At 50.3% G+C, this 20,697-nt stretch overlaps 1 protein-coding gene across 1 annotated transcript in view; it reads left to right on the forward strand.

Annotated features, from left to right (window-relative positions):
• Window positions 1-20,697, forward strand: part of LOC107284781 — a 31,987-nt gene that overhangs the window by 7,987 nt on the left and 3,303 nt on the right. The window contains exons 6-9 of the mRNA XM_029283528.1: window positions 2,012-2,050; window positions 2,682-2,756; window positions 2,945-2,981; window positions 10,203-10,246. Of these exons, the coding sequence (XP_029139361.1) occupies window positions 2,012-2,050; window positions 2,682-2,756; window positions 2,945-2,981; window positions 10,203-10,246 (195 nt within the window). The remainder of the gene's footprint in view (window positions 1-2,011; window positions 2,051-2,681; window positions 2,757-2,944; window positions 2,982-10,202; window positions 10,247-20,697) is intronic.

Here is a 20,697-nt window from a genome sequence, read left to right on the forward strand (position 1 = left end):
TTCGTAAGCTCTCTTTTATTGAAAATTTTACACATAGACCTCATTGTCTTTCCTTCTCAAGTAGGAAATAGCAAACCTTCTGGTTAGCGATTTGCTAGACACAGACACAGATAACATTTATTTGTACTTCGTACGTGTTCCAACTGCCAGGGCAGTCTGCACGTACTTATACAATACACATCTTTGGTTAATCTCCACACTGGCACCTGAAAGATTTAAGTGGATTATTGCAGATGTTTTAGGGGATCACAAATGATGGAAAAATAAACATGTTGGAGAACTTCGAAAACCACATGACTTGGTTGCTAGGGTAAGACTGTTCACAAGTAACACGGTATCTGTGCCTGCACCCCACGTTTACAGCTGATTGTTTTAAGCCTTTCTGCACTGCTACAGCAAACATTTACAGCCATGAGCCAGTGTCAGAAATCCTTCCATTGGAATAGGAGCCTCGCCCAGGAGCTCACCCGAAAGGTTCCCCCAATAAAGGGCCAACCAAGAGGGAGGCTCCAAGGACAGTGCAGTGGCCAACTCTGCTGGCCCTTCCCTCTGGCTGCCTCACTCTACTTCTCCAGGCCAGAAAGAGAGGACGCTTTGGCTTTGGGGTGGGAGACCGCTCCAGCTGTTTGGCTCTGGGGTACCCCAAGTGCTTCATTGACAGGGAGACCAGGACTGTTTCCAGTCTGGATGCAGACATTCCGTTCACTTCCTCCTCCTCCACTGCTGCAATGTGATATTATGGCTGCGGGGAGCTTAGATAGCTGCTCCTCAAAAGAGGGTCAGCCTCCGCATTCCCAGTCTGTGAGACGGAGATCAGCCTCAATGCCGGCAGAAAGACCTGAGTCCAAAGATCAGGACTGAGCCCTCTGCTCATTCTGGAGTGGGTGGTGGCAGGCAAGAGATGGGATGGAGATCAGCTTCTCCAACTGGACCCCTTATTTGCCTCCTCCACAGCTGAACCTCTCCCTTAACCCTAGTGCCAATTCTGAGGCGGGCAGCCACCCAGGCAGCAGGATGGAGCAGAGCAGAATCGGGAGAGCCTTGGGTGGTCCAGGCCTTGGCCTGTGCCTTGTTTTCAAGGAGACTGAGCCCTTCCAAAGGAGGGGAGCCTCCCTCAGACTTTGCCTTGTGACTTGGATAAACATTACGGGCAGCAGGTTAATGTTTAATGAGATATTTGTCCTCCCTGCTCCCTATTACAATGTGCGTGTGATGGAGCTGGAGCTGGCCAGTCTCCAGACAGGCTGGAGAAGGGGAGGTAGTTCAGGCGCTTCACAACTGGAGAGGAATTACCCCCACTGCCAGCCCCCCTTCCCACTTCCTCCAACATTGAATGCCAGAAAGCCGGAGGAGAGAGTAACTCCGACCTGCTGATCCAGCCCACTTGGAGGGCCTAGATGGCCAAGTGGAAGGGTGAATAAAGAGCTCCATAGGTTAAGGCAGCACCGGATTGTGCACACTGGGGACACTAGCCCGGGGCCAGAGGCGGGGGGGGGGGACGGGGGGGTGAGGGCGTTGGAGTGCTGGAAAAACCCCAGAAGAGGCGTCCTCATCAGACGCGGGAGGGGGGTCTTGCTTTGGGCCGGTGCGGGCCCTCTATTTATTGCCTCGCGCAGGTACTCTCCAGTCCCCTCCGCAGCGAGATCTGAGCACCGCAGAGGGACGCGGGCAAAACCACCGGGTGGCGCGATGGGACCGGCTCCTTTCTCCCCCACCGATGGGGCAAGTGGGTCCTTTCTTGTACTTGCCGCACGCACGGGGCGCGGGTGCCCGGTTTCAGGCCGAGGGCCTCTGTGGGGCCTCCCGAGCGCTCCTGGGCTGCCGCACCTTTCCTCGGCTTGGCAGCGTAGCCGGCAGTTTCGCAGTTGCTCCGCCAGCCGGCCGGAAAGTTTCAGGTGCCGAATGCGAAAGGCTCCGAGCCCCGGGTCGCAGCGGCCAGTCCTCGGAAGCCCAGCCTCGCGACCGCCCGGCTTCTGATTTGGTTTCTTTTCTCTCCTCCCGTTCCCGCCAGAAAGTTTGCCGGAGACCAAGAAAGCCATATTTTCTTATGGTAAGAAGTGGCGAAGGGGCTGACCCCCGGATGGGGCCGTACAGGGAATTGGCCGCCCTCTTTGCTGCCCTGGCAGGGGCTCCAGAGAAAGGGGAGACGGGCTTGCGCTGCTCGGACTACGGTCGACCTCCGAGGAATTATACTGTGAATAATAAGAAGGTTATTGAGAGGAGACCGAGCACAACTAAGACTTTTCCCTCCCCAAAATATTGATTTTATTTCTATATCGCTTCTCTTTGAGCAAAACACAATAAAACATGTTTACATAAGAGATCAATAAATATGGGAACACACTCCAACACAATAAAAAAATCCAGTTAAAAAGGACCCCGTCCCGCTTTCCGAGCCGCGCTGTCCGGAGACTAGCGCGTCTTTTGCCACCTTCCTTAAGCCTTGGGGGAGTCTCGCCTCGCCTGGCCGCTCAGATCCGCCGCCCCTCTCCGCGCGTTTGATTCACAGCTTGTTTGGTAAGTAACCAGCCGGGGCATTCAGGAGGAGCAGCCCCTCGGGTGCAATTTAGTGCGGGGTCCTTGCCCGGTCTCAACCAGAGGTAAATTCTGTAACCGCCCCGCTTCTCTCCCATCCGCAGGCTCAGCCCGTTTGTGCTGAGCGCTTCTTCTTGTCTCCCCAGACTACGAGACCATCCGCTACGGGGGGCTCATCTTCGCCGTGGCGGCCTTCCTGATCGGGCTCGCCATACTCTTCAGTAAGCGGCGGGGAGGGAGGGGGCGCGAGGGAGGTTCTGGTGACCTTTCCCGGGACACAGGAAAGCGGGTGAGAGGCCAGGCTCGCCCCTTTTTGCGGGGAAGGCGAGAGGGAGGGCATCGGGGCGGCTGAACCCCCAACAGTGCCGGTCCTAGCGGCTCGAGGTCTCACCAAGTTCTTGCGTTGCAGGTCGGCGGTTCCGTTGCGGAGGGAAGCAGCAGCGACGGTGGGTACCCCTAGCCCAATTATCCAAGACTCCCGGGCCCGGGGACTTTCCTGATCTCCGCCTGCTTTCCCTTCTCTCTCTGCAGACCCGACGAAGCGAACGAACTGTGAGCCCGGGTCTGCCCAGCGCACCTTTCTGCGGGCCTCCGGCTCCTGGGAGCGGGACAGGGGGTGCAGGCGGCCTAAACGGCGGTTGTAGCACCACTCGCGGCGGAGGTGCCTCTACTCTCCCGGGAGCAAGAGGCTGCGGACCGCGCAGATGCCGCTTCTTGCTCCGAAGGCTCAATCGAAAGCGTCTCCGGGCGCGCGTCCGAGGAAGCGACGAGCCTAAGCCGCGCTTGGCTACTGCCGCGCCGTCTCTGGCAATGAAGTAAAGCGCCGCCTCCCAAGTCGGGTTTTAGCTTGATCATTTTGGCCATCCCAAGTGGGCGGCAGCTGCGACGTTTTTGCGACTGGAGCGTGCTCTCTGATAAAAACGGGGGCTTTTCGTGCCTTAGCTGCGCTTGGTCTGGGGACAGAGCTGCCAACCAAAAGAGGCCGGCGGCGGGTGTGTGTGTGGGGGGGGGGAGGCAGGGGGGCAGGAAGATGTTCTCCTCTGCGGCTCAAGAGCAGAGTTCAGGGCTGAGGACGGCCGGACTGTCTTTCCTTCGATCGATGAAAGGAGAAGGCCGAAAGGGGCGGCAAGCGGCCCGAAGAAGGCGGGAGGGGGTGAGGGAGTGAACTGTGGGCACCAGCATTCTGTATGCTGCCACTCCTCCCGGGCCAGAAGGTATCTGCATCTTCCTTAAGCCTGAGCCCCAGACCTGAGCTGAGGCCTTTGATGCAATCTTAAAGGGGCAGGCTGATTTCATTGGCAGTCACAAGGAAGACCTAGGATGTGAGCTCAGCCAGAGTCCCTGCTAGCCATCTCTTTCCTTTGGCCTTTCTCCACAACTGAGTCCAGGTGCTCTCCTTTGCCATTCTTGAGTTGGCACAAAAATAGACCTGCGTAAAATTGGTGTCCCTATTGCCAATCTCTGTCCTGTCCCTTTGCCTCTTTCTGAGTCCATGAACTGGTCCTGATTTGTGAGCATGTCCATAGTTGGCTTTCTTTGGTAGCTTTTGTGCCCCCCATATACCCCCATTGATAAAGGAAACACCTCCTAGTGAGGAGATGGCAGGAAGAGGGAGGGTGGAACTTTGGGACCTAGCTGGGCTTCTCAGGCAAAACTCAACTTGCTCTGTCTTCATCAAGAGGGCAGGAGGGAGAAACTCTTCCAGTAGGTTGACATTCTTTGTTATTGGGGTTTCTGTTTCCTGACCAGGCCTGCTCCCAAGTGCTGAATGTGGGGATGGTGAAGGCCAGTGAGCTCCCCTTTCTCCTAGCTCTCAGTCGAACCCAATGCTCCCTAGCCATGAACCAGTTGTTGGCCAATAGGGCACCCACTCTGTTCACACGTAGCACATTTGACTGCTCCAAGTGAGACTAAGCGGGACAGGAACATACAAGCTCTGGGAAGCGGGCTGGGGACCAGACTCCCCACATTCCTTTGCAATGTTCCTTCTCTTCTCACTATTCCTAAACGAAAGGAGAACCAAACACCAATACTTTGTAAAGAAAAAAGAAGGCCACAGTCTTCCCTCGTGTGCATCAGCTTTTGCAACAATGATTGTTTTTTAATTGGGGGGGCATGCAACCTTTCTGATAAGACAGGTACCGCTGTTGAAACGGAGGACATTGGTTGAGTGGCCCTCTTGTATACAAAGTGAAGAACTGCACTTCAAAGAGATCCACTAGAGGTCAGTGTAGGTTCATAATTTGTTTTATAAAAGACAGGCAGAAGAATTGTGTTGGTGGCCTGTAACAGGATCTGTATCTTGGTTAGGGACTTCCAAAATGGCACAAAGAGTGGGTGAGCTTTTGATTTCTCTGGAACACTTCAACAGGGGAGATGTTCATAAAAGCTGCCTTTAAAATTTCTTAAAATCAATAGTACCTAGCTTGACTTGGGTGATAGCAATAGCACTTACCGCTTCATAATGCTTTATAGCACTCTCTGGGCAGTTTACAATGTCAGCATGTTGCCCACAACCATCTGGGTCCTCATTTTAACGACATGAGCCCCATCAAGAACAAACCTTGAGCCCCATCAGGATCAAACTGCTGGCAGTCGGCAAAGTATGCCTGCAATACTGTATCCTAACCATTGCTTCACCAGGATGATCTCAAGAAGCTTAAGCAGAGTCAGGCTATATTAATATTTGAATAGGAGACCACCAGGAAATCTCAAAGTGGTGGACTATAGCTGCACTACTAAACAAGTAACATTTCCTTTACCTTTTAAAACAATTTTACCCCAGCACAGATTCAAGGTGTAGAATCATTATCTATTGGTCTTCTCTTTTTCCACCAGTCCTTGGTTCCGGAGTTCCTTTCCAACCCCTTCCCCACCCTATTTTAGGCCCCAACTCCCCAGAGGAGAGGGCAATAGAGCTCCACTATTCACTGGGGAAGAAAAGGGACTATATTGGAGTCATTTTGCTTCTGCAGTCCTGGAGACGTATCTTCGTTTTTCCACGCAGAGGCTCTGCCTTTGCATGTTGCCGGGTTCAGAAAGCAAGCAGGAGGGTGCTGCTGGGGTGCTGCTTGACTGCCAGGGTCCCTGGTATCTGCTGGTTTCAATCCATTCTTCCCACACCCCTAAAGATTGGGGTGCCCACAGCTGGTCAGCTGCAATTCTCCTGCTCTCCAGGACCTAGCTGGTGGACTTTAGGGTGTGTGGCCAGAGAGGCAGGCAAGCAGCCTAGAGAAGCCCAGGCAGGGTCCCAAGGTGTCCCCCTCCCCCCTCCTCCCCCCTATCCTGACCAGTGGGTGTCTTCTTTACGGGGGGGGGGAAGGGCAGTAGCAAAGCAAAGGGAGAGAGCCAACCATTGGTGCATCACAAGTTAGGACAAGATTCAGAAAGAGGCAACAGAGGCAAAATAGAGATTGGCAATGGAGATGCCAACTTTTATTGCTAGTCTATTTTTGTGCCACCTCAGGGATGGTGGAGCACATAATCTTTACCAAGTAATAAACTAACCTGGGTAGTATTTCTCCTGAAATGGACAAATTGCTACACTACCTGCATTTCACAGTGAGATGAAGCCCAGGAGACCCCTGCATGGGAAAGTTGTTCAGAGTTGTACTCTTGCATATTATCAGCTCCCCATTGTTTGGTGTACCAACCATTGGGAGAAATTTGAACATTGTCATCTATGAGACTGGCACACACACAACAAAAATCAATTTCAATCATATTATTTCTGCCTCTGAAAATTAAATGCAGCTTTGTGTTTGTCTTGGAAGAAAATAATTAATCCCTGCCCTCGTGAAGAGAGACCATCTGCCCCCAGCCTCTGTGGAGTGTTTGAGCTGTAAATCTCAGGGGAGGGGGATTATATCTAGAGACATATATATTGTGGAGGGCCAACACCTTGTCTCCCCCTCCCACACTAAAAAGTGCTTTACTGGTAGTAATTTATTCCACATCAAGAACTCAGTGGGATTCTGTGTCAGGCACAGATGGAAGAATAAGACACCATCACTACCAGTGAGCCTCACTGGGAGTTATATTTCCTCTGTGTTTACCCAAAGCCATTCAGCAGGTTGTGTCCAGGTAAACTATTGCAATTGGACACCTGCAAGGTAACTCAGCAAAGGCTTAGCCATAACCCCCTTCCTTCTTCTGGCAAAATCTGGAAAGAGGAAGCACAGGCAGATGGGAATTTACTCTCAGATACTTTCCCCATGACGCCAGAGAACAGATTTTGCCTTCTTGGTCATTCCAGGCCTTTTTGCAAGGACAATATTCCCTTTCCATAAAACACCCCTGGAACCGAGATGTATCTAATTTGGGGACAATCATCTCTAGGGAATCAAATGAGCTGACCAGACCCTGTGAAAAACTTAGCAAAGAGCACCCTGCAGGGCTTATAAGTCTCTGAGCCTAAGAGAGGGGAGATCAAGCTCTCCAGGAGAAAGAAAATATTGTAGACACCCCGATGAATGCTGGTGAACTCTCTGGCCTAGGAAGGGCCCTTCCGGCATGGCTCCTCCGAATGAGCCCAACCTGAGGGGCTGCTTCCCACAGGGTCTTAATCTGGGAATTAATCCAGGCCCAGAACGGGGAGGCAGTCGAAGAACAGGGACTGGAAAGGTCCACAGATAGAGGAGCCCATCCATGCTTAGAGGAAGGAGATCTGGGGTTCCTAAATTTCTGGGCCAGGCAGGGCTCTATTCATGAACACTATTTTGATTTTAAAAAAGAGTTGCAGTCAATAGCAGGAATGGCTTCCCTATCTAGACTGGGATCTCAGTGAAGGGTGAATAGATATTTATTTATCTATAATATCTGTGTAGCCCCTAACAGGTTTTCTGGTCATATGCAGAAAAATTGAAAAGCACGTACAAATACAGAGCAATATTAAAATAAGAAAATACAGGTAGTCCTTGACTTACAACCACAATTGAGCCCAAAATTTCTGTTGCTAAGCAAGAGTTGTTAAGTAAATTTTGCCCCATTTTGCAATCTTCCTTGCTACAGTTGTTGACTGCAGTTAACTTAGCAACATAGTTGTTAAGTAAATCTGGCTTCCCCATTGACTTTGCTTGTCAGAAGGTCGCAAAAATCCAGGACACTGCAATCGTCATAAATACAAGTCAATTGCCAAGCATCTGAATTTTAAACACATAACCATGGGGATGCTGTAATGGTTGTAAGTGTGAAAAATGGTCATGTCTATTTTTGGGTGCTGTTGTAATTTTGAACAATCACTAAATGAACTATTGTGAGTTGTAGCCAGTTCAAGACATTAGAATACAAAGTCAACAACTTGTGCTGAAAATGACACATACCCCAATACCCCATGCCATCCATGTGACATAACTACTGATGAAAGGCCTTCAGCTGAGGAATACCAAGCTTTTCTTATCTGACTATGTGGACCAACCAGCATGCGTGAGTCTTGGTGCCATGACCTCTGAAGCCCTCAAAATCTGAAGCCCTCAAAAAAGTTCAGGACCAAGAACAAATGTGGCACAGGATTAATCTGTACAACTGTGGATGGAACAGAACTGGCACCACCAAAATAGTGCCTGGGCAACAGGGCCAGATGAACTAATAAATCAGAGTTCAAGGGCTCTTGAAACTCCACAGTTGGATCCAGGACCCTCCCTCCAAGCATCATCAGAGTAAAGCTTGCTCCTGGGTCTGCAGTGCACTCAAGAGAAATCAGTTCTTGCAGTTACCACCATAACCATTTCACCAAAAATTGACCCATCATAATGATTTCCATGAATCTCTGTAACCATCAATTACGGGTGCCCTCTATACATGAAATGGACATCTGTGATTAAGCAGTAGTTTGGGGGAACTCATAAGGGACCTATGTTTTGTGCTTTGGGAGGGGTAGATCTCTTCTTAGACCGTAAAAGGAGATTTGAGGATCTCTTCTGGGGGCTAAGGTGAACCTGAGAATAAATTATGAGTTGTGAATTCTACTGGGTTCACAGAACCTTCTCTCTCTGATCTGTTCCTTTCCCTGTTGCCTTTGGTCAGCTGGGCTATCATCTCTGCCCCCCCCATATGTCTCTTGATCCCTTTGAATCTACAATATCATTTCTCCACCCTTTCATCTTTCATCTGGTTGCATTTAGTCTTCCTCCTGTGCCCCCCCCCCCAGGCAGTCTTTGCTTTTTCCTTCTCCAGCTTGCTTTGAGGGCTTGCTGGGCTACACCCACCATTTCTGAATTCTGGGTGGCTTTGGGCAACTCAAATTGCAAGCCTGCACACTGAGAAATTTGATCAGGGAAGCTCTCAGAGATGTGCCTAATTTCTCCACATGTGGTACCTTCAGGTAGGTAAAGCAGTTCCTGCAGATTTTAATCTGTTAGTCATTGCCTTTAGGGGACAGTGCTCATCTCCATTTTGAAACTGTTGAGCCAGCACTGTCCAAAGATATTTTTGCATTTATGGGGCCAGCATGACATCATGGAACACTGTTACCTTCCCTCCAAAGTGGTACCTATTTATCTACTCCCATTTGCATGTTTTCAAATTGCTAGGTTAGCAGGAGCTCGGGCGAGGATGGGAGCTCACCCCATCACACGGTGCTTGGGTCTTGAACCTTGAAGCCCAGTGTCTTAAGCAGTGAGCCACCACACCACACTTCAGGACCTGTAAGGTAATGAGAAAGGTAGCCCAAGGAGCAGATCTCAAGTCCCAGTGTCTGGTGACCTCCATCACCGCCTGACATTACTCTGAGGGGATTACTGGCAATGACCTGCCTGGAAACCTCACACATCAGGAGAAGAAAAAAGATCATCACCTCCAGGGAGTCATTAGCCCAGAATTGACCAGCTTATCTCTGCTGGTCTCCTGTTAACCACAGAACGTTTGTGTCCAATTATAGTAAATCAAAGATGAGTTTATTAAGGACAGCAAAGACAACCACATGGCAAAGGGAGAACACAGCAGTCTTCCAGCTGGGCAAGTGACAAATGTGATCTGCAAAAGATTGCCTACCTGGTTGAGGGCAAAGACTGAGGTCATGGGGATCGTTCCATGGCTAGTTCCTCCCTGGAGGAACATGCAGCCTCCCATAGGATACAGTTTCTCCCTCAAAGAAGCCAGGCTCAAATTAATATCTTGGCAGAATGGCAGGGGAGCAACTGACCATCACCTGTGGCCCATATTTTACATTTTGCACTGCATACCCTTCTATTCTCCTGCCCACTTCCAAAAGGCTCCTAAGACTTCCTTTAACTTGGTTTCAAAAAATTAAGGGCCTCTGATAGTTTGAAGTAGCTTATTTGAATTTCATGAAACAGTTTTAATGCTGTTAAAAATTTTTTTGCCTGTTTTTGGTTAGACTTAACTTTGATTTTGTGTGGTTTTTATTTTTGCCTTTGCTTGCCTTTTGTTTGATTTTATCATAGCAAAATGGGCTATATATTCCAGTAAAAAGTTTTTTCCTATTATTTTATCATAGCCCCGAAAAGAAACATTTTCTGGGTTATTTCCTGCATCCTTCCAGGCCAGAGAAGATTGGACAGAGGAAACTGAGAAGAACAAAGGGGTTGAGGCTTTGAAGAAGAGCAACGCAGAAGATCAAGAGAAGGCATGGTCATCTCTGAGGAGAGAAGATGGCGAGGGGTTAGAAGGATAACACTTTTTGAATATCTAATTTTAGGGAAAGGAAGGCAGGTTTCTGAGGAAGACAAAAAAGAACCTCACCTTCCCAAGAGTAAGTTTAATCTGACAGCAATGAAGAGCAGAGTAAGGGCCCTTCTGCTGACTATGGGTGAATGACAGTCGTCCTGTATGCAGACGGGGGGGGGGGGCAACTCAGAGAGAGGCAGTGTGGCAAATAAGCTCCCAAAGAATTTAAGACACAAAGGTGCATCCCTCATCACAGGGATGGCTATGGGGTGTGTGTGACTAGACCTGGGCCTTCTCAGTCAAAGGATCTGACTGCAGAATCCCCTGCTGGGGGGAGGCATGGAAAGGCTACACCACGGTCAAAGGTTCTATACCCCCCAACGAAAGAAAACACCAGCCATTCTCCAGCCCCTTGGTATTGCTTGCTTGCTCTTTATTTACAGTACTTTTGTGCTGTTCAGTTCCATTTTGATTCCAGGCAAGTTACATAAAATGTAACATAAAACATAAGAAACAACATGTAGAAACAACAGGGTTCTACCAGAACAAAAACAGAAATGAAAACAAAAATGGTTGCCCACATAAGTCACCATCCTATTGAACTCTAAATCTCTGCAGAAATGTAATGGTTTTTGCTAATTTGTGGAAGGCTAAAAGGGCAGAGGCTAGGCAAACCTGGCAGGCAGTAGGGGGCGTTATCGGAAAGCATGGGGCTGTCCATCATAGAGAAATGCTACGTTCAGGCCCCTGTTTTCCCTACCCCCAATTGTTGTAGGGATGGGATCTTTGGCATCTCTTCTTGCATGTTGTGAGACAGGACAGTTTTTCCTGAACAAAACAGTTCCCAAGTTTTTGTAAGTCTTGTTCACAAAAGAGACGAGGCTCCTCCCCACTGTATCAGCTGGCTTTGGGATCACATCTCCACAGAGCAAGCAAGTAGAGCTGAGTCTGGCTCGCCCTTCCTCTCCTGACTATGCAGACCCCAGAAACCCCCCAGAAACCTCTCCCGCTCCAGGGGAATCTTCTCAAGGGAGGCTTCCTGCTGTCCAGGAGAGAGGGGAGGCGGCCTGGGAGGAACGCATCAGGAAGTCAAGGCTTCGCCGACCCTGCCTAATTCAGACTTGGGCCGTTCGCTCTGCTCGCTCAACCCACCCAGGACTGGCCGGCGGGGGGGCGAGCTCGGCAGGCTCGGCCGGCGCGGCTGGAGAGCAGGAAGAGCGGGGTCCGTCGGGGCCGCCTGAGAGGAGGTCACTGGAAAGAGGGAGGGGCGGGGGGAGCCGCCGAATGTTGAGGCGTAGCGCGGGAGGGTCGGTCCTCGGCCCTCCGGGGCACACCGGCGGCCCCGTCTGACCACCACGGGAGGGGAGCTCCTGGTCCGTTTCCTCAGGCGGAGGCCGCGTCCCCGTCTGCCGAAAGGTCCCCTTGTGTCTCAGGCGCGGGGCGCGGCCCTCCAACAGACGAGCGGAGATTGTAGTGGGGATGAAGCTGTGGCGCGACCAGCGGGAAGCCAGTGGTCCTCCGGAGGGCCTTCCCCTTGGCACCTTGGTTGGCCGGGGATTCGAATTCGATACGTGAAGGGCTCGGGTCCCGCACCTGCCGGGCAGGGCAAGCCAGTAGTTCCGGGGTCGCTTGCCTTGGGCCTTTCGAGGGGACCCAACGCCGCCGGAGGGCCGGCTGCCAAGTCCCCGACGGGTCCGCAAAACTTTTGTCCGCCGCGGAGAGGAGACGCCGGCAGTTCCTCCCTTACCGGCTACACTAAGGGGAAACCAGCTGCACGGCGTCGGAACCGCCTGCCCGGCCCAGGTTCGGCCGGGAGCGAGAACAGCCCGCCGCCGCCGCCGCTCTTGGGAGCGCTCCTTTTCCACTGCCTCCTTCCTCGGAAAGGCGAGGCCAACGGAGAGGAGGCCGCTCCCAGCTGCCAGAGGTAAACGGGGCACCCAAAGCGGCGCCCGGGGGCTTCGACGGGGAACCGGCCGGGCTGAGGGGAGGGCGGGTTCCCGGGCGGGCCACACAGATCCCTGCGAGGTGGGAGATAGGCACGCGGCGGCCCGCCCGCCTTAGCGGGGCACCTGCCCAGGGCTGGGGGCGGAGGCGTCCCTTCTCCCCCTCCCGGCTGGTGGGCGGGGATGTGGGAGGCCGCCCGCTCCTCCTCCTTCGCCGCCCGCCCGCTCGCCCGCGCGTTCGTTCCTTCGTTCCTTCGCTCGCCGGCTGACAGTCGGAGCGGCTGAGCGTAGCGCGAGGCTGGCGGGCGGGCGGGCTGGCGGTGCGGAGCGCGGAGTATCCGACGACGGGGGAAGCTGGCGAGGGCCGGCCGGGGACACGGGCAGAGGCAGGGCGCCCGCCCGCCCGCGGCACCGGCCCCCCTGGATGGCATGTGGCTGGTCACTTCTTGCCTCCTGCTGCTCAACTCCTGGACCAGCCCAGGTAGGCGGCGGCGGGGCGCCCCGTCGAGGGCGGGAACTTCAGGAGTTTCTGCGGGAGCTGTTTCCCTGTCCTGGCCGTCCTTCCCTCCAGAAGAGGCCGGAGCAGCTTGCGATCCCTCTGCCCTCCCCGGCTCGGTAGGGGCAGCGGCTAAGCGCGCCCAGGCTTGCCACTGAGGTTGCTCCCGGCCGGTCGGCTGACAGCGTCCCCTCTGCCCCTCTGACGAAGGGATGGCGGCCTCCCTTGAGACCCGGTTGGCCGCCGCCCCTTTGTCCTGCCGCCCACGGTGGGTTCAGGAAGCCTCTTCTGAAGAGGCAAGGAGTGCTGCGGGACCATTTGCCTCCCGGCCTCTGCCGGGACTGAGCTGGCAGCTCTCCTCCGAATCCCAGCTGGCAGTCGCACCGTTAGAGCCCTGAAATCATTCAATAGGAAATTAAAATGAATCCCACCCTCCTCCCTCAGCCCATCGCCGCAGAAACGTTCTTAATTACATGAATGTCGGCTAGGCTCTAGCGCAGCGTTTTTGCCTGTGCTCCAAGCGAGAATGTTCAAGGCTTAACGCGGAGCGCGTTACTTTTAGAGCTTTGTTCTCTTGTCTCCAGTTCTCAAAGTAGATGGAGAACCATCTTTGAAACCCAGGAAACAAATATTCCCTAGCCCGGCGGGCCTTTAAAATCTGGAGGTGCTTCCATAAATCCAACCCAGCAGCTTGATAGAGATGAGGTCGAGACGGAGGGAGAGCCTTAGGGGGTAGGTGGAAAATGCAATTCCTTCAGAAGCTTCAGCTTCAGATCAGGAGCAGCGATCTTGTGTGTCAAAACTGGGGCTAAACTAATGAAGCTGTTGAAATGAGAAGGCGATGGGAGGTTGCCTTGGATGAAATTACAATCCGATGTAGAGTAATCGATCTGCGCTGCATAAAAGAACGGGCAGCGGCAGCTTCTGCCATCTGTTTGGTGCAGGAGCCTCCAGCCCCATCGTGCAGCCGCGGCGGCGGCGGCGGCATTTCGGGGGTGACTGGCTCTCCTCCGGCTTCATAGGTTCTGGCATCAGCTTATTCTCTCCTGCTGAGCAAGTGTCTCTCCCTTTGGTTCAGTCGGAGACAGAGGGCAAGATGCAGAAAGCATTTACTTATTCCTATTTATTCCTTCTAGGGACATGTCCAGGTACCTGAAAATGGGTGATTAATCATCCCAAAACTTTTTAATTAAAGCCAGGGCTCTCCTGTTTTTCCAGAATACTACCCAGATCTTTCTCCTTGTCGCTGCCATCCATGCCAGCGTCTGATTTGCCTTCATTTGCATTTTGACTGTGCGAAAGGCAGGGGAAAAAGAAGACACAATCTGAGCTGAGACCTTTTGATTTTTCACAGCCAGACTAATAACTTCATGTGAGATGCAATGATAGTTTTCAGTGCCAGTGGCGTGGAAGGTGTTGGGGCTGGTTTGGTTTTTGAGACTACCAAATTGAACAACCTTCATTCCGAAAGAGAATCTTCTACAGCCTCATCCCTTTTTGGAAGCCATGATTAAAAAACAAGAACCCTAACTGCTTCTTTGTTGCAAAGTATTATACTGAAGCAGTTCCAGAAAGTGAATAATAATGCTACTGAGGTTAGGTGATATTAAGAAAAGAAATTGAATCCCTTAATGCATGAAAAACCTTTTGGATATTTAATATATTGGTGCATCAAAGCACAGAAGCTTAATGGTTTGTTCCGTATGAAATGGGCTCCTATAGAACAAAAAAACTGACTATTTGTTCCAGGAGAACATGTAAGTTTGGGAATATCTCTCAGTAGATTAGACCCATTTTGTTTTCTTTATTATTAAAAATCCTCACTTCCCAATGAACGGTTTGCAAGAACAGGTTGGGAGTTTGCCGGGTGGAGCTGGGTGCCATGGCTTTTGTGACAGGAGAAGGAATGGAAAAAAGCACCTTGGCTTCCTGTCACAGGCTGGAGGTGGTCCAGGTGGCTTGGTGTGATGGGAATACCTGTCATTTTGTGTCTTCTTATTTAGTTCAGGCAGCCATAGGGTCTCCATTGAAAAACCTCCTCACCCCCCCCCCCCCGTGCTTTGTTTGCTGTGGAAATTAAACATGGATCCTCATTAAACTGGGGGAAAACTGGCTTCACGCATCCCAGGTTCTGCTGAGCAGTTGCATTCAGAGCAGGTAATAGATGGGGCAGCTGTACCTTTCCCACACCCACTCAGCACTGATGGACCTTAAAGCCCTCCAAACAACTGGGCAGTGGCTGCAAAAGACCTCTTGGTTGGAATCCACCTGGAAAAGTTGCCCTTGTCTAGAGGGAGCTGGGCAGAATTTCTGGCTATGCCATTCATCCTATAGGCATTTCCTGTCCCTGGCAGCACAGCAAGAGAAGAAGGGGGGTGAGCCTCCCCATCTGTTCCTGTCTGCATCAAAGCTCTGGGGGAGAAGGAAAAAAGCTGCCTTCCTTTCTGTGTTGAGCCTCCCAACATGGCGGCCCACCCATTCTGCAGTGTGCTGCTGGGAGGTGTGAATTCATCCCTTGGTCAAGGAGCAGAGACCAAACCCTTGCCACTCTCCAGCAGCCAGGAGGCAACTGTTCTCAGAGCAGGAAAGGGAACAGTCAGTTTCCAAATAAGGAATTACATTTTCAGAGGCCTCGTCAATTTTAGTTCCTTGGGAAATCAGAAATGGGCAAAACCATTTATTGCATCTCAGTAGATGGAAGGAACCTGCTGATTCCAGGATGTGCTATTTTTGTGGAACATTTAGTTCCTTCCAGTTATAGGATTGCCTTCAGAGGACAGCCTTTGCTTTGTGCACACTTTTTAAGGGTTCCTTGGCAGCTGGACTTCGAGACACTGCATGCCAGGGTCCCCCTACTGGCTCATCGGTGGCTTATTCTGTGGTCAAGCTTTGTCTTCCAAAGCCCCTGACCTGATAGGGTCCCCAGTGGATGTGACCTTGCCCTGATGTACCTGGGCAGGAGCCAGATGCAGTGGGTGAATTCAGATATCCTGCTCTTCCCTCCCCCTGGCCCATCTGCTCATAAATCCCAGTGAGGAAATGCTGGCTCTTAATGCCAGAGGAGGGCACAGCACAACCCACCTCCCTCCTTTGCCCATCTGATCCCCAAACAATGAGGCAGGTCTGGAAAAGGCATGCACAGCGTTGGGAGGTGGGGGCTCATTTGGATGCAGCTTCCCCCACTAACTGTGACAGGGTCTTCCTTATGAGTTGCAACATTTGCATGTTCATGGCTCGAACCCTGAGGCTGTCTTCATCTGGTATGGCTCCTCTTGTCACATTTTGACAAAGGCTATTGCCTCTCAGAGAGACACAGCCTCAGCCTCCCTGCTGTGAGTGGTACCTGGGCAGAGAAGGACTTACTGGGCAGCCTCTCTGTAGCCTCCATTGGGTGAGCCTGGGTCACCTGGCCCTGCCTGTTTCCTCTCCTGCTGCTCAGCCAGGAACAGAACCCTGCCTTTGTGAGGAGAGAAGCTTGTCTGTGGGCTACCTGGTCTCCTACCTGGCTTTCAGGTGCCTTTTTCTAAGGAGGCAAAAACCTTGCTGAAAACACTAGGTCACCAATTTAGGCCAGGTGAAGTGGGAGGAACGACATTTAGGCTGGACCAAGCTTGTGAGAAGGGACAGGATGTGTCTTCTTCCAGTCTCAGACGACAAATATTTGCTCTTCTACAGTTGTCATCCAATATTGCTGCACCAGTTCAGTTCTGGTCAGCTAAGCAATAGCACTTGGGCTTATATAGTGGTTTATGGTCCTCTCTAGGCCCTCTTCATTTGGGAGGGCTGTTCTTTGCCATTCCAAATCTTTGTGCAAGAGCAGCTAACTCAAAGTTACCACTTTTCCCCTGAAGATGGCTAACTGATAGTGATATCCATATCCTTCCTGTTTTGGACCTCCTGGGCCAAACTGATCTGCTGGGTTTGGAAACACCTCTGGGATTTACATCTGTAAATGGGAGGGGGGAATTCCCCAGCTAGGCTCAATCTAACTTTGCCAACATTGTAAAAGTTGAGCTAGGAAAACAAGTCAATATTGGAGTAGAATGATAACAAATATTCCTTGAATAAAGCAGAAGTGTTAATACTTCAATACTTTTAGATTGCAATATCCTGCAATTTTGGTAGATTGCTCACTGAGAACTTGAAAATGTATTTTTTCCAGTGCTGGGAATGCAGAGTCTTTATCTGGGTACAACTGTTGTGCTGCCCTTTTTTACATCATTTCTGAAGGTAGAATCTAAATTAATGCCTTTGGTATGTAGGTTACATCCAAGGCTTGTGACCAGATGCCAGAAGTGATTTCTGTTTTAAAAATATTGCAGGCTTTTTCTACATTTTTAATCTCTCTTGCTGATTTGGAGGCAGTTTTATGAAAGATGGAATTAGGATGATGTACACCGTTAAATGGTAAAGGAGATTAGATGGATTTAACTCTATGCGTCTGTCTCATAACTACTACCAATCTTGTAACTTCCATTTTACATGAAAAATCTATTCTGCCCTTTTTGACCTGCAGAGGCTTTACCAGCAGTCTGAATTTCTTCTCTTTATTTATGAGATATTTTGCTGTTTTCCATTCCTGGATTTGCACTCTCCACTGCTTTTCTGCTGGGGACTCTCTTTCAAGGAAGGTGTGTGCCAAGTAGGGGCTTGGCTACAGAGAGAGCTCCGTGGGAGGCAGCTGCCACTTCTTGGGTGCCCCTTTGTCTCTAGAAAGTGCACTCAGTGGCTCAAGGGGTTGGAACTGCTCCATTCTCCATTCTCATCTAGGCTGTGTGTCGATTTCATTAAGGACTTCCCAAAATATTTGTCAGCCACTTTTCACCTCCCCCAAGGGTCTTATATTAAAAGATATAACACATCAAAACCAATTGTGTAAAAGCACAAAAAAAGTTAAAATATTGCATAGCAGGGGTACAGTAAGGGCTGCAACGCGTGCTTACTGTTAACGGTCTTGTAGAATCATAGGGAATCATCATTATTTTGAGTGAGGATCTTTCTCTACAAAGCTGTTCTCTCCCCAGGCCCCATGGAAAACCAATCCACACACCCTCTTCTCACTTCCAGCTCTTGGAAGGCTGCTGGCAGGAGAGTCCCTCTCAGTTCTGAGTGGTCACCTTCTCTTCTTTAGGCTAAAACAGACTTCTGCTCTTTTAATCATTGTTCACAGAATTTAGTCGCTTTGCCTTTTTGTATTTTTTATATTTTATTATGAATAATTATTTGTATCTACAAGAGCATAGCGATATAAATGGAGGTAATAAATGGAGGTTCTCATATAAATGTGGTTTTGTGTTGGTAAGCATAGAATATAAAAGTAGGTAGACTGCAAATTTATTATTTTAACTGAGTCACTATCCAGCTCCAAACAACTCTGGGTGGCTCACAACATAAGCTGGTCAGTGCAACATATTACATACTGAACATACAGAGAAGATTCAAGTCTTTAAGGCCCTCTAGAATGCTTTCAGAGTGGAAAATCTCTGGATCTGAGGGGAACCTCATTCTAGAGGGCAAGTGCCATGACTGAGAAGGTGGACTTCTAGGGTCCTGATGGATGTCAATGTTGAATCAAAGGAACCAGTCCATACTGACTCTGTTAGATTAAAATGGCCAGGCTGACATCACAGGTAGAAGGCTCTGTGTCATGAAGGGCTTGATAGATTATAGCCAGCACCTTAAACCTCACCTGGAAGCAAGCAAGTGCAGTTGTCACATGGGCAACTTAAGGCATGCCTGTTGCTGCCAGTGCTGCTGCATTCTAGACCATTTGAAGTTTCCGGGTGCTCTTCAAGGGTATCCCTGAATTTCTACAAACGTTCCACAAATTAGCTAAGGTAATTTATTAGTGAAGTAAAATAGAGACTACAATAAAATCATAAGGTGCCAGGCAATATCAAATTCTGATGAGAAGCTCTGCTTATTCTGCTCTCTCTGGGCCAAGATTTTCATGATGTATGATTTTGCATGATGTTCCAGGTGCCGTATTTGTTAGTGAGATTCCGAATGAGCCGAGGGCAGAGTTTCCTGAAACTCTGATTGTCTGTGCCGAGGATCCTTTGCCCTAGAAGAGTATACAGCATGGGTGGTTTTCCATGGAGCAGTTTCAGCTGTTTTGAAATCCACCAATTTCAAGGGGCATTTGTGACCCTCTACTGGGAAGCGAAGGAAAGCATTTGAGTTGCTGTTTTTCTGAACACCAGCCAAAAGGGCTTTGGTGTTCCAGCTTCCAAATGGCTGCCATGATGATGAAAAGACAAACATTTTTCCCATCTTGCTTAGCGCTAATGGCCTCATCACTGCTTTGTGATGGGATGTGAATTGCTGCTGTGCCCAATGCAGCTTTAATTCCTTTCCTCAAATGAGCAGTTGGGATGCATCCTCCCTGGAGGGCCAGTAAAGTACTTGGCTTGGAATATTAATATAGGAGCTGTTTTGTGGCTGCGGCTGTTCCTTCTCCTCCGATTTCCTCAAAAACAGCCCTAGGGAAATAGGCAGGCAATGGGGAGCCCTTGCTTGTGGGGCTGGTGCAGGAAGGCTCTGTCCTCCATCTTGGTCTTGCCACCTGCCTAAGCATAGCTGAAGAGAGGGCTCAATCCAAATGGCTCTGGGCCTCCAGCCACCACCGAACCCTTCAGCAGCCAGGAAGAGACCTGTGGGTGGAAGGGGCCATGGGGGAGGTGGGGGGGAGGGCTGGATCGCAGCCTTGCAGGGAGCGACCAGAACATCCCGGTGGGGCCTGGAGCACAGCAGGGCTTGGATTGTTTTAGGCCACACTAAAATGCCAGAGCTTCTTTTGCTTTGGCAGGGGTGTTACATGGGCATGTTGCCTCCTGGATTCCATTCCTTCCCTTAACTTGTCAGCTTCTTGTTCCCAACAATATTCATTGGTGATTCCAAAATATCCGCATCTTCCTAGATTTCCTGTTAGTGCGGTTGAAGTCTTTTGGGACTGGGAGTCTCAGTCTTGGCATGGCAGTAGATTTAGTTCAGAAAGGCTGGCTCTGGAGATGGCCTGGACTGGGGAAAAGCCCACCTGATCCTGACCTTCAAGAAAATCTTGTACTTTCCCCTCAGGAGCCCGTTCCCTGGTCTGGAGCACTTTGGGGAAAATTTGGTGATCCCTAGGCCTACAAGTGCTAACTCATGAAGCTTTTCCTAGCGTTTAGTGACAATGTGGCTTCTGTTCAGTAAAAGCCATGATTTGTGTTCTTCTCTCTGGGGTGATGGAGGAATTCTGTGGAGACACCTACAGGGGCCTGGAAATTGCTACCCACCCGCTCCTCCCAGGGTGTCTATGGGGCACGGCTGGTGAGATAAGAGACGTGCTGGATGAGCCCGCCATTCTTATGGCAGCGTTGGCTTTCCTCCCAGGGCCCAAAGGGATAACTCTAGGGACGCATAAGCAGGAGGTGGGGACCTTTCCTCTCCCACCATAGTTTTCCTGCAATGGGTATATGAAGACAAGCCACCCTTGCCTCAGAAATAAGACTAGCCCTCATTGTTCATGAATTTCTTCAGTCTTCTTTTAAGACACCCAGGTTACTCATCATTGTCCCATCTTGTAGGAATGAATTCCACAACTTACTGATGTGCCCAATTCCAGTATGATTCTTGCTGATTTATAGTTAAAAATAAATCAATCCAATACCAGTTAGGTTTGAATCAGATCATTGAGTGACCATTGATCCTACTGTTTGGGTATTGAGTGTGTGTATGTTTGTGTGTGCCTTTAAGTCAGTGTTGACTGCAAGCAACTGCCTGGGCAAGTCCCTGTGATTTTGTTGGCAAGATTGTGGAACTGGTTTGCCACTGCCTGCTTGCTAGGGCTGTGACAGAGTGACTGGCCCAAGGTCATTCAGCCAAGGTGGCACTAAAATAGAAGGCCTCTCAGTTTCTATATATAAAATTTTTTATTATTTTGAATTAAACAACAAATACAAATGATGCGTCTACAAACACCACAAAAGAAAAAAGATTCTTACTCAAAATATTTCCGAATACTCCCGGCAGTCCCCGCCTTGCCTCCACCCTTATCCACTTTCCCTCTCTTTCCTCCCCCTCACCCCACAACCTCTCCTCTTTCCTCCTACCACT

The sequence above is a fragment of the Protobothrops mucrosquamatus genome, unplaced genomic scaffold, assembly GCF_001527695.2.
Source record: "Protobothrops mucrosquamatus isolate PMUCROS unplaced genomic scaffold, P.Mucros_1.0 scaffold115, whole genome shotgun sequence".
Taxonomy (NCBI): domain Eukaryota; kingdom Metazoa; phylum Chordata; class Lepidosauria; order Squamata; family Viperidae; genus Protobothrops; species Protobothrops mucrosquamatus.